At 49.4% G+C, this 12,631-nt stretch overlaps 1 protein-coding gene across 1 annotated transcript; it reads left to right on the top strand.

The window, feature by feature from the left end:
• The first annotated feature begins 3,460 nt into the window (after positions 1 to 3,460).
• On the top strand, positions 3,461 to 12,337 carry Stmn3 (stathmin 3). The gene is made up of 5 exons (XM_028885274.2): positions 3,461 to 3,765; positions 9,625 to 9,720; positions 9,990 to 10,165; positions 11,328 to 11,519; positions 11,966 to 12,337. The coding sequence occupies exons 1-5, from the start codon at positions 3,747 to 3,749 to the stop codon at positions 12,023 to 12,025; spliced, it is 543 nt and encodes a 180-aa protein (XP_028741107.1). The 5' UTR covers positions 3,461 to 3,746; the 3' UTR covers positions 12,026 to 12,337.
• The last annotated feature ends 294 nt before the right edge of the window (positions 12,338 to 12,631 follow it).

The raw sequence follows: 12,631 nt of genomic DNA, 5'->3' as shown, positions 1-12,631 counted from the left end.
AAGATGATTTGATGCCTTCTCTGGCCTCTATGGGTACCTGTACACAATTGCACTCAGGTACACAGGCACACACACACACACACACAGAGGGGGGAGGGAGGGAGAAAAGGAGAGAGAGAGAGAGGTCTTTAGATAAAAGGGGGGAACTCCAAGCTATACAACTCCACTGGATATTCCCCTTTGAAGGTATTCTGTTTCATACAATGCAATTTAATCATGACTGTCAGATCCATAGGCTCAGGTATATATACCAGGTGCAAGATTGTGTGGGACACTACTGGGCTGGCTCCATATGGACCTGGTCCTTAGATTTACCACAGACTTTTGCCTTTCTGAGCTGTCTCATCTGCCTTCAGGTCATGGAGGATTCTTAGAGTTTATTCCCACCCATATGTGTTAAATGCTTGTGAAACAATCTTTTTTTCTCTTGGCTTCAATGGCTCCATCTCAAATGTAGATGAGATACTCCATTTGGATATCAGGATTTCTCCTCAGGAAAGGCAAACCAGGTTCCTCATTTGTCCTAGTTAGCCCTAACTGTCAACTTGACACAGCCTGGAGTCATATGAGAAGGGAATTTCAATTTGGGATTGCCCGAGTCAAGATTTGACTGTGTGCATGTCTTTGGGGGACTGTCTTGATTGTTAATTGCTGACTGTGGGCAAGACCATCTCCAGGTAGGTTGTCTTGAACTATATAAGAAAGCTAGGGCCGGGTGGTGGTGGCGCACGACTTTAATCCCAGCACTCGGGAGGCAGAGGCAGGTGGATCTTTGTGAGTTCGAGGCCAGCCTGGGCTACCAAGTGAGTTCCAGGAAAGGCGCAAAGCTACACAGAGAAACCCTGTCTCAAAAAACCAAAAAAAAAAAAAAAAAAAAAAAAAAAAAAAAAAAAAAAAAAAAAAGCTAGCTGGGTGGTGGGTGGTGGTGGTGCATGCCTTTGATCCCAGCACTCAGGAGGCAGAGGCAGGGAGATCTCTGAGTTCAGGGGCAGCCTGGTCTGCAAGTGAGTTCCAGGACATTGAGAACAAAGAAAACCAAAACCAAAACCAAAACACACACACACACACACACATACACACACAACACACACACACACACAAGCTAGCTAATGACCCCGAGGTCATAAAAGTGAGAGAGCTGTCTCTGCCCCCACCACCACCAGCAACACTAGGAAGAGCAGGTCCTACACCTCACCTAGCCAGAACAACAGAGCCAACCTGTTGACAGAGGTGTGGGTTAGCCAGCTCGGAAGTTGTGAGCATAGGAGAGCTGCCCCTTCTACTCGTCTGTCATCACATCTGGTGGTGTGGGTAGGAGAGAGATGCCCCCCTTACCCCTCGCCCCTCACCACCTGTGACAGATGATTGAGCTGACCCTCCCCCTTACCAGCTGCAGCACTCAGGAAATTGGGCCCTGCTCCCTGCCTAGGCAGCACAGTAGAACTGACCCTGTTGGCAGAGGTATTGGTGAGATAGCCCTGAGGGTGTGAGAGTGAGATAGCTGGCCACATCCCCCTATGTGGTGGTGGTGGTGGTGGTGGTGGTAAGGATGAGGGAAAGATGCCCTTCCCCTCTTGACCCTGCCTCCTGTAGTGGGTGAAGGAGCTGACCCTCCCCCTTACCAGCTGCAGCACTCAGGGGAGTGTACCCTGCACCTCACCTGGGCAGCACAGTAGAGCTGAACCTGTTGGCAGAGGTGTGGATGGGCCAGCCCAGATGTTGTTAGTTTGGGAAAGCTGTCCCCATTACTCATCTGTCATGTGGTAGCATTGGTGGGGGAGAGATGCCCCCCCTCCATCAACACCTGAGATAGGTGGAAGAGCTGGCCCTGAGGTTGTAAGAGTGGGAGAGCTGTCCCTGCCCCTCATCAGCTGCAGCACTCGGGAAAGCCCGGGCAACACCGTAGAGCACAGCCCTGAAGGTGTAGGTATGGGAGCACAAACCCTGAGGACAGGAAAGCCAGAGAACTGACCACACTCCTTGCTCAGTGCTGCTAGAGGTGAACTAGTCAGGGCAATGCTGGAGAACTCACCCTGGTGGTGAAGACCAGGAAGAGCTGGCTACCCAGGCCCAGAACCAGGGTTATGTGTTGGCCCACCCCAACATCCACCCCATCTGTGATCTGCTGGAGGACGGGGTAGGGGGAGGTGGGTAGGGTGGTGTCAGGTTGGTCCTTCAGACCCAGGGCTGCAGGATCTCCATGACACAGGGCAGCAACGGGATGTCCAGGAAGAGACCCAGTGAGGGCCCAGTGTCAATGGTGTAGCAGAGACCAGGGGCCTCAAACCAGACCAATGACTCTTTGTAATGAATGCCTGCATGTAAAAATGTTTGGATAAAGGAGTTTACTGTGTGGCTCACTGTGCCACATTGTAGCTTCCATGACAAGATTTTCTCCTTCCTTTTTTTTCTCTTAAATTTTATTTTGTTTTATTTGGGCAGGGAGGGGGATGGGTAGGATTGGGAGGCATGATGTGAAAGACACAAAGAATAAATAAAAAGAAAGTTTAAAAAAGAAAAAAAAAGAAAGAAAGCTAGCTAAATATAAGCCTGCTTGTGGGCCAGAAAGCAGCATTTCTCCATCGTTCCTGCTGCATTTCCTTAAAAGTGACTGGGTTTCTTGGTCAGAGGTAATCCTTTATGGAATAAATAGCAAGCAGACCTGATTTCAAGTTCTGGCCTCGAAACCCTCAATGATAGACTGTAACCTGTAAGGTGAAATAAATCCTCCTCCTATGTTGCATTTTGCCAGAGCTTATTTTTTTTCCTTTCAGGGTCTCACTATGCAGCCTTGGCTAGCCTGAAACTCAGAGATCCTACCTCTCAAGTGCTGGAACTAAGGGCATGCACTACCACACCCAGCCCTTGACCAGAGAATTTTATCACCACAGAAATGAAACTAGAACAAAACTACATGTATACACTCAGCTCAGGCACATCTTCTCTTTTCCATCTTCTGGGGGCTGGCATTTTGGCTTCATCTTACACCAAAGAAGCAAAGGCCCAGAGAGGCTAGATATTCTTTATCCATCAAATAGAGAATGTCAAAGCTGGTGCTTGAACTTGACTTGAAGTCACATCAAATCATAGGCCTCATCATTCCCCCTATTTAATCAGAACCTGCTCATTCCCTGGACACAGAGTTACCTCAGACATTCTTGCAGGCCAGTATCACCCCTTGCAAACCAGCGAATCCCTTTCTTTCAGCACAGACAGGGGCTAAGTGGTCATCCAGCCTCCAGCAGCTTCTGTCACCTACCCTGACTATGGAACAGGCCCACATTAGCCTTGTTCCTTCTTTGCCTGTTCTGAGGAATGAGTCTTGTCTCCATATCCTCCACACAAAGCCATATTACAGAAGTGTCATCCACGGTTGCCTGCAGATGAAACATAGGCCTCTTGCTACATCCTTTGCTCTTCTCTCCTTCCATCCCTCCCACTGTCTTTCCTTTGATAGTTGTTACCCTCGGTTGTTTTCTCTCTCTCTCTCTCTCTCTCTCTCTCTCTCTCTCTCTCTCTCTCTCTCTCTCTCCCTTTCCTCACTCCTCTCTCCTTTCCTCTCTTTCTTCCTCTCCCCTCCCCTTCCTTCCACCCCCTCTCCCTCCATCCATCCCTCTCTCCCTCCCCCTCCTGCCGCACCCGCCCTTCCTCCCTCCCCTCCACAGCATTGCAGCATTCGCCGATTGCAGCTCCCAGACGCCGCCCGTATCCCTCCGGCCTCCGCAACCCCAGCCACCGCCAGCACCATGGCCAGCACCGTATCCGGTAGGGCTCGGGGGCCTGGGGGTGGGATCGTGGGACAGCGGTGGGTCTGAGCTGAGGCCATTGTCTAAGCAGAGGCCTTGCCTGACGCAGGAACAAGTTACTGACTCCGTTTTCCTGTGTTGAACCTTTGCATGGCGAGACTGGGCTTTGCAGAACGTGGGGTCCGGAGCCCTCAAGGGCGGGAGGGGACTCAAGTGCCAGAGGAGCCGCAGTCGGACGCGGGGCAGCAGCCGCGCCCTAGGCAGCTCTGCGTGAAGTCGGGCTCCCGGGCGCATTGCCCCTTCGGGCGCTGGGGTGCGGGGCCAAGGTGCGACTGCGGCAGAGTGGCTCTGCGGATTCTTGCTTGCAGACACATAAAAGTGTCTGCAGTGGAGCTAGGAGGTCCTCTAAGGCTCCAGAAACCTTGGATTTCAGTGCCATTGAGTCTTCGTAGGGAGTTGAGGGGGAGGTGGGACCTTCCGCAGAAGCCCTGGACCTCGGTCCCTGAGAAGTGGGGGAGGGGCTCGGGAACACAGGAGAGGACCTCTCAACAGCTCGCAGAGGGAGGCTTGAGCCTGCAACAAGCGAGGCTTCTCCACCTCGATTTCCCTCTGTGACCGCTGCAACTGGGGACCACCTTCTGCGATGCTAGGGCCACCTGCTCCAGCCAGAAAAATCTCCGCCCTTTGCACCACTGGGTGTAAGTGAAGGAGAGGCTGTTTCATTTCCAAACCTTTCTGGGGTGTGGTGAGGTCTGCTTTCGTAGGGAGTCTTCTACACCTCAGACTGCATAAAGGGTCGAAAGCAGGCGGAGGGGAGGACACCAAGAGGATACTAGGCTCTGGGGTGGTTGCTGTGGCTCCTTTCCTGACCTGAGAACCTAAAGCTGGACAGCCCCTCCCACACTGGATGCCCCGCCCAGTCCCCAGCCCCAGCAGGGCTTGGTCTTTTTTTCTGGGCGCTTGAGACTGCAGGACCCCCCACCCCCACACCCTGACCTTGGTTTCCTCTAAGAACCACATGCTCTTGCTGCCTTTCCTTCCCTCAGCCCAGGAGGGTGATCTCGTCGGTCAAAAAGGTCAATGCGTGGTTCTCCCACTCCTTGGCTTTGGCCCTTGGTACAAACTCCACCCATCACGCGGTCCCGCCCTGATCCCACCCCTCACGCCCAGAGAATTTCAGTATCATCCTAGGAGGGGACCAGGTGTGTAAAAGACCCTTTAAGCTCCAGCTCCAAAAACACGGACCCAACTTCAGCTTTGTGCTATAGCCAGACCTCGCCCATCAGCCACAGGTAAGGTCTTCCTCTTGCTTATTGTCTCTAAGTACCAGTTCCTCACCAGTTGTCCTGTCCTCTCCAACATGCTCACTTTTCTGCAGCCAGATCATAGAGCAGACCCTGCCTATGGTCACTTTTCTATTTGCTCCTTGAAGATCTGTCTTATGGGAAGAAAGTTCCTCATTGTCTATCAGACTGAGAGAAACCATACCAAGAAATGTCCATGACCACCAGACACTGTGCCCCTGACTGCAGCTACAGCATATGGTACCTCACTTGCCAGTTGAACCCTTATTTGTCGAGCTTTGACTTCGGGGATCTCTGACTCAGGTGGATAGCACCCTACCCTTCTTTCCAGATGCTCACACCTGCCCAGGCTGGTACTGCTCCCTGAATCCCTGGCAGCCTTCCCCATGATGAAGTGATAGTTATCTAGAAGACAGCCTCCTGTCTTCTAGATAAACTTGATGCTATCTGCTATGAACTTGCCGTCCTTCCACTCTGAATGTTTCAGGCTCAAGCAGAAATGGCCTTTGAGCAACTGTCAGGCCCCAAGTTCCCGGCCTGACCTTTGAGGACAGCCTATCAGGGGTTTGGATACAAGATGAGAAGTGATAATATGAAACACAAGGACTGGCAGGGGGTGGGTGCTAGTCTCGTCAGACTTGACAAGAACAAAACTCCTCTCTGGCCTCTCCCAGGTCCAGGTCTGTCCTGCCCTAGCCAAGACCCTCTTCTTACTCCTGCCCTCCTGTCTCCTTAGCACAAGACTGATATCTTCTAGATGCACAAGATATCTACTAACTTGTTGCTGTTAATCTCTCAAATTCTCTAGCTCCTTATCACATGATCTGGAGCACGTCCCTCTACCTCCTTTGTTGGATTAACCTTTTCATAGCACAAATACATGAGTAGATGTTGTTTATGAAAAAAACAAAACTTGGCTAAGCACAGTACACTCAGGAGGTGGAGGCAAGATGATCAGGAGTTCAAGGCCAGGCTTCAATACATAGTGAGTTCAAAGTTAGCCTAAGCTACATTATACCGTCTCCTTCTTCTTCTTCTTCTTCTTCTTCTTCTTCTTCTTCTTCTTCTTCTTCTTCTTCTTCTTCTTCTTCTTCTTCTTTTCCAAGACAGGGTTTCTCTGTGTAGTTTTGGTGCCTGTCTTGGAACTCACTCAGTAAGTAGACCAGACTGGCCTCGAACTCACAGAGATCCGCCTGGCTCTGCCTCTTGAGTGCTGAGATTAAACAAAAAAGCCAGAAAGGAGAAAGGAAGAAAGTAGGAAAGGAAAAAAGGAAGGAGGGGGTAGAAGGGAGAAGAGAAGAAAAAACAAAGCAAGGGGCTGGAGAGATGACTCAGAGCTTAAGAGCACTGGCTGATCTTCCAGAGGACCCAGGTTTGATTCTCAGCACCCACATGGTGGTGGCTCACAAACCTCTGTAACTCCAGTCTGACCACACTCTTCTGACCTCCATGGACACCAAGCACAAATGTGGTGTACAGATGTACATGGAGGAAAAAAAATGCACCCATACATATAAAATAAAATAAAAAATAAAAAGCATGAAGTCCCCTTTGAGGCCTGCCCCTTCTTGCTTCTATCTCTTTTCCTTCCCAAATTCTTCTTAAGACAATGACTAGCCTTGACTTGCCCACTCGGGTTCCTTTCTGCCCTCTCTGCTGCCTCTTAGTCTCCATGCTGCTTCCAAATAAATCTGAGTTATTAGAAAATTTAAATCAAAACAGCATTCTCTGTGCTTGTTGTGGGAGGACAAAACTTACCATGAAAGTTTTGACCACTTCTACTTCATATCTTTAATTCTATGCCAAGTCATCCCCCCCCCCACAGGGTTTTTCTGTGTAGTCCTGGCTGTCCTGGAACTCACCCTATAGACCAGGCTAGCCTTGAACTCATAGGTCCACCTGCCCCTCCCTCCCTAGTACTGGGATTAAAGGCATGTGCCACCACTGCCTGACCCAACTCAATTTTAAAAAATTATTGGGTAAATCTTGATCAGAATGTTTCTGGTCTATCTAAATGTTTGTCCAGGTTCCTCTTGTCTGTTCCCTCAAATGATGCTAGTAGATAATCAGACATTGAAGCAGCCTTCTTCTTCCCCCTCCTCTTCCTCCTCCTCCTTTTCTTCTTGTGTCTATCTAGAGACCTAGGTCTGAGTCTCATAGCCTACCAGACTTTGGGAATTGCTAGGATGGAGAGAAGAACAGTGATAATCTGGAACTGCATTTCAATGAATGTTGCTAATGTCATACCAGTAAACTAAGACCTAATATTGCCCCGTGGAATGGAGTAACTGTACTGGGCTTGCAGGACTGTTGAACTTTACCAAGACAGTAGTCTCCAAGGAGCTGGTTCACAAGTGAATGGTCTCACAACAGTACGATTACTTACATTTTAAAAGTAAGTGTCTCTCCAGGTAGTGGTGGTGGTACATGCCTTTATTCCCAACACTCAGGAGGCAGATCTCTGTGAGTTCAAGGCCAGCCTGGTCTATAGATCGAGTTTCAAGACACCCAAAGCTACACAGGAAAATGATGTCTCAAAAACCCAAAACCGCCAGGCAGTGGTGGCGCACGCCTTTAATCCCAGCACTCGGGAGGCAGAGGCAGGCGGATCTCTGTGAGTTTGAGGCCAGCATGGGCTACCAAGTGAGTTCCAGGAAAGGCGCAAAGCTACACAGAGAAACCCTGTCTCAAAAAAACAAAAAACAAAAAAACAAACAAACAAACAAAAAAAACAAAAAAAACCAAACCCAAAACCAAAACCAAACAAAAACAAACAAAACAAAACAAACAAAAAAGGTGAGTGTCTTTTTTTTTCCATCTGAGATCAGGGTCATAGCATCAGGCTTGACTCCCTTTCTGGTTGGGTAGCAGAGGCACTGGATGGTTGGCACTTGATCTGGAAGGAAACAGTGGGTTTGTAGGGCTGAGTGGACATCTCCTTTGTCTTTTTCCTTGGTGGAACGTGGGCTCCAAGCTTACCTGAAAGGGCAGTGAGTGGATGTCTGGAGAGAACAAAGATTCACCTCAAAGTGGTAAATGATGTGGAGGTGGTGTCTGAGATGCAAGTTTACAGCTAAGTTTACAAGAGACAAATGCCCTACAGGTGGAAGTCTCAGCTATTTGGGAGTTGTGGGCAGGAGGATCACTTGAACCAGAGCATTCAAGGCCATTTTGAGCAACATAGCAAGAGCCAGTCTTTGGGAAGGAAAAAAGAGAAGAAGGGAGGGAGGCAGGAATGAAAGGGAGGGCTACAGGGAGGGCTCCCTACGTTTGTACTTGTCCTGGTCATGAGAGTCGTAGCAGAGACAGGCAGACTTCTGTGAGTTTGAGGATCACCTGATCCACATAGGGAGTCCTAGGCAAGCCAAGAATACATAGTGAGACCTGTAAACCAAAGATACAAAGTTACAAGCAATCAGAAATAGATGCTCAGAGAAAGAAGTAGTTTGAACACCTGTAACCAGAGATACAGAAAGACCCAAAGAAGCTGGGTGCAGTGACTTACATTTGTAGTCTTTTTTTTTTCAAGAGGGTTTCTCTGTGTAGCTTTGGAGCCTGCCCTGGAACTCTCTCTGTACACCAGGCTGGCCTTGAATTCACAGAGATCTGCCTGCCTCTGTCTCCCAAATGCTGGGATTAAAGACATGTGCCACCACTGCCTGGCACATTTGTAATCTTAACACAGGAAGCTGAGGCAGGAAGATTATTGGGAGCTGAATGCCAGCCTGGACTGGAGCAAAACCCTGTTTAAAGAAAGAAAAACAAAACAAACAAGCAAAATTCCAAAAGGAAAAAGACACAAGAATAGTGATTAAGTAAAAAAGACAAAAGGACAGAGACCCTGATAGAAGTGTTCTAGTTTGTTCAGACTGATCAGAAAAAGATACCTTTAGACTGATGTGTTTCTTCTAATAAGTAGAAATTTACCTCTCTATAGACTAAAAGCTCCAGGTCAAGGCAACACTAGGTTTGCTTGTCTAGTGAAGGTGCGTCCTTGTGACCTCACACGTTAGAAGAGCTGAAGAATTACTAAGGATACTGTGAAGTAAAGTCATTAATCTCATTTAAGAGTCTGCACAAAACAAAAACAAAACAAAACCCAAACCTGTTTTGATTTTCTTATTTCAGGCAAGGCTTTACTCCAATTTGCACCTTTATGACCTACCTGCTCACCTCCTAACATGGAAGAGAACATTCAGACCACAGAAGGAAGAGAGAAACATACAAAAAATATAAGAGACAGAGACAGGCCAGGCAGGGAACATGAGTTAAAAAACCAGCTTGGTATACGTAATGAGTTCCAGACCAGCGTGGGCTATATAACAAGACTGCCTCAAAACAGAGGCATGGTGGTGCACAACTAAAAATCCAGCTTTTGGGAGGTGGAAGCAAAAGGATAAAGAGTTCAAGGTCATTCTTGGCTACATAGTGAGTTTAAGGCCAGTCTGGACTCCATGAGATCCTGTTTCAAAATGAAAAACAAATATGCACATAGATAAAGAGCAATGTAGAAAAGGAAGACAGAAATGTCAGGATGGTTATAGTACCTGCTCATCTTGACTTCATATCCACAGCCTACAAGGAGAAGATGAAGGAGTTGTCTGTGCTGTCTCTCATCTGCTCCTGCTTCTACTCACAGCCTCACCCCAACACCATCTACCAGTATGGGGGTGAGTATATCCACACAGCTGTTAGCCCTGCTCAGCTAGGGCACGACCACCTTACTTCTCTTGTTTCTTCTGACCTCTGGTAATACTGTGGCCTGGCTGGCTGCTGCAGAGAGTCATTCTGGGAAGAGGGACCCATGCCCAAGAGTACCACCTGAGCAACTGCACCCCTTTCTCAACCCTTGCTAAGATGTGTGCTGGGAGAAGGCCTCTCATACTGCCTGTATCCTCTGGCTAGGCCTCATTAAGTCCACATCTGGTCTTCCCTGCAGATATGGAAGTGAAACAGCTGGACAAGCGAGCCTCTGGCCAGAGCTTCGAGGTCATCCTCAAGTCTCCTTCTGACCTATCTCCAGAGAGCCCTGTGCTCTCCTCTCCCCCCAAGAGGAAGGATGCTTCCTTGGAGGAGCTGCAGAAGCGGCTGGAGGCAGCTGAGGAGCGGAGGAAGGCAAGGACTCTCCACATACACTTGGCATTGCTGACCAGGCCCTTTGCTTGATCAGGACATTGGGCTGGGAAGTGCAGGACTTGCTGCTGAGCAATTGGGATGAGAGAGAGAGAAGGATGGTGCTGAGATGGTGACAAACATAGGACAACAGGAACCACATTCTTGAGGGGGACCTCAACTTTGATCATGGCAGAGTGAGGTCAGGTTGTGTTCCCCCAGGAGGAGCCTTGGGGATATAAAGCGGAGGCTAGCACTCTTTCAAGGCAGAGGAGTGAGAAGAAAAGGTCTCTCACGTTTGAAGATCCTTAGTTGGGTTGGTTAGGTAGTTCAGCGGACCCTGGGAGGTATGAATGGGGCTCCCAGCCCCTCCTCACACTAGCCTCTTTATAACTGAAACACAGAGAATAAGATTTGTTCTAGGATTGAGATCCCAGAAGCAAAGTCCACTGGACAGGAGAAATTACTTAATCCATGCACAGAAGGACCCAGGATCAACAAGTTTATCTTGAAAACTGATGTACTCATGGGTCCCCAGCATCATTCAGGAGGCAGCTTAGGCCAGGAGCTAATCGCCCTACGGATCCCCGCTCTCCTCATTATCCATTTTCCCAGCAGTCATCCCAGCAGGGTGGGGCAGTGTAGCACCACGATGTCCCTTCCCAGATCCCTGTGCACACATTTCTTTGCTGAGCAGCATTGGGGAGCTAGGAACTTAGCTGCCCTAGCTGCATCTATACCTGCTCAGTGCTCAACAGAGAGTTGTCTGGAGAGGCCACCGCAGCTCAGGGTTCAGAATTTACCCTGCTTCTTCAACATTTGTGGGCTAGGAAGTTCTCAGTCCAACAAGGAGACTAAGGGTAGCACAAAGCAAGCCACTGCGGTTCACCTGGCACTGGAGAGGCCTCCTGGCAAGCAGAATTTTCAGTGCAAAGGCTCCAGAAGTCCCAAGCAGATTGGATGCAGGATAGTGTAAGGTCCCTAAGCTCACAGAAATTAGTCCCAGGGACTGAGGGAAGAGTGATTGATGGGTATTAGATGGAGCTAGGTCCATGTCCTGGCAGGTGAGGCGCACGTAGGGTTTGTCTAGCGGTTGGGCACCAGAGTGAAGGCCTGGCTCAGGAGGGGTCTCAGTCGCTGCTTACTAACTCCTGGCTCTGCGCAGACGCAGGAGGCTCAGGTGCTGAAGCAGCTGGCAGAGCGGCGTGAGCACGAGCGTGAGGTGCTGCACAAGGCGCTGGAAGAAAATAATAACTTTAGCCGCCTGGCGGAGGAGAAGCTCAACTACAAGATGGAGCTGAGCAAGGAGATACGCGAGGCTCACCTTGCAGCACTGCGCGAGCGGCTGCGCGAGAAGGTGGGCGCAGGGTTGGGGGCGTTGATGTGGGGGGCGTGATCACTGCTGGGCAGGCTCTAGGTGTGGGATCCGGTCTGTACACTGAGTGAAGAAGGGGGTCCTAATAATGTCTTTATAGCCTATTTTTTTTTAGTTGAGCACTTCCCTCAGCATTGGAATCTGGTCCTAGTGAGACATATTTAGCATTCACAGTAATATATAGTTAAATTAATTATGAAGTGCTCTGAAGGAATTTGCATCCCCACGGGACTCAGCTCCAAGAGGGAATGGAACTTGTTTATGCTGGAGATCAGATGCCCAGTCCCTTGGTCTGATCCCTAAATACTGTGGCTCCAGCGCTCCTGGAGTGCGGTGATGGCTGCCGACTATATATGTATATATATCTGGAAGTTCCTAGGGACACCCTTACCCTTGGCCGCTCCTCAGGGCTTCACCTCTCTTCACAGGAGTTGCATGCTGCTGAGGTGCGCAGGAACAAGGAGCAGCGGGAGGAGATGTCTGGCTAAGGAGCATTGGACCCAGCAGCGATGAGAACATTTTTGGGTTTTGTTTTTGTTTTGTTCAATTCTGTCTAGATGCAAATTTTGTTCCTGCTCCTACCCGCTTCCCTATACCCCCAGCTTCCTGCTTCTCTTCCCACACTGAACTGTCTAGTCCTTATAACGTGTCTGACTTTGGACTCTCCCTAAAAGGAGCTCCCTAGGCAGGAAGTATGGTCCCCTGTTCAGACACCAGGTCAGGTGCGGCTGGGGCTTTCTTGATGGCCCTCTTAGTGGATGTGTTGGCAACCTTAATAAATCTAGTGGCAGTGGCACAAACGTGTGGATTCTCATTCACGTTCTCAGACTCCCAGCTTCTGCAAGGCCGGACAGCAGCATCTGCCCATAATTTTATGGGAAACTTTGTGGAGAGACTCTACAGAAGGCAGAGAAAGACTGAGGACCCCAGAGCAGGCTGGGCCTGCTCTGTCATTATGGCCAGTCCTTGAGCCTGTGAGCTGCAGAGCATACTAGAGCAGGAGAGCTGAGAGTTACAACATTCTAATGTAACGGTTTCACAGGAGTCCCGAGGTCACCTAGTCCAGTGGTACCCTAGGCCAACCTTAGCGCCTA

This window comes from Peromyscus leucopus, chromosome 4 (assembly GCF_004664715.2).
Source record: "Peromyscus leucopus breed LL Stock chromosome 4, UCI_PerLeu_2.1, whole genome shotgun sequence".
NCBI lineage: Eukaryota > Metazoa > Chordata > Mammalia > Rodentia > Cricetidae > Peromyscus > Peromyscus leucopus.
This window is presented reverse-complemented; position numbering and strand designations above follow the sequence as displayed.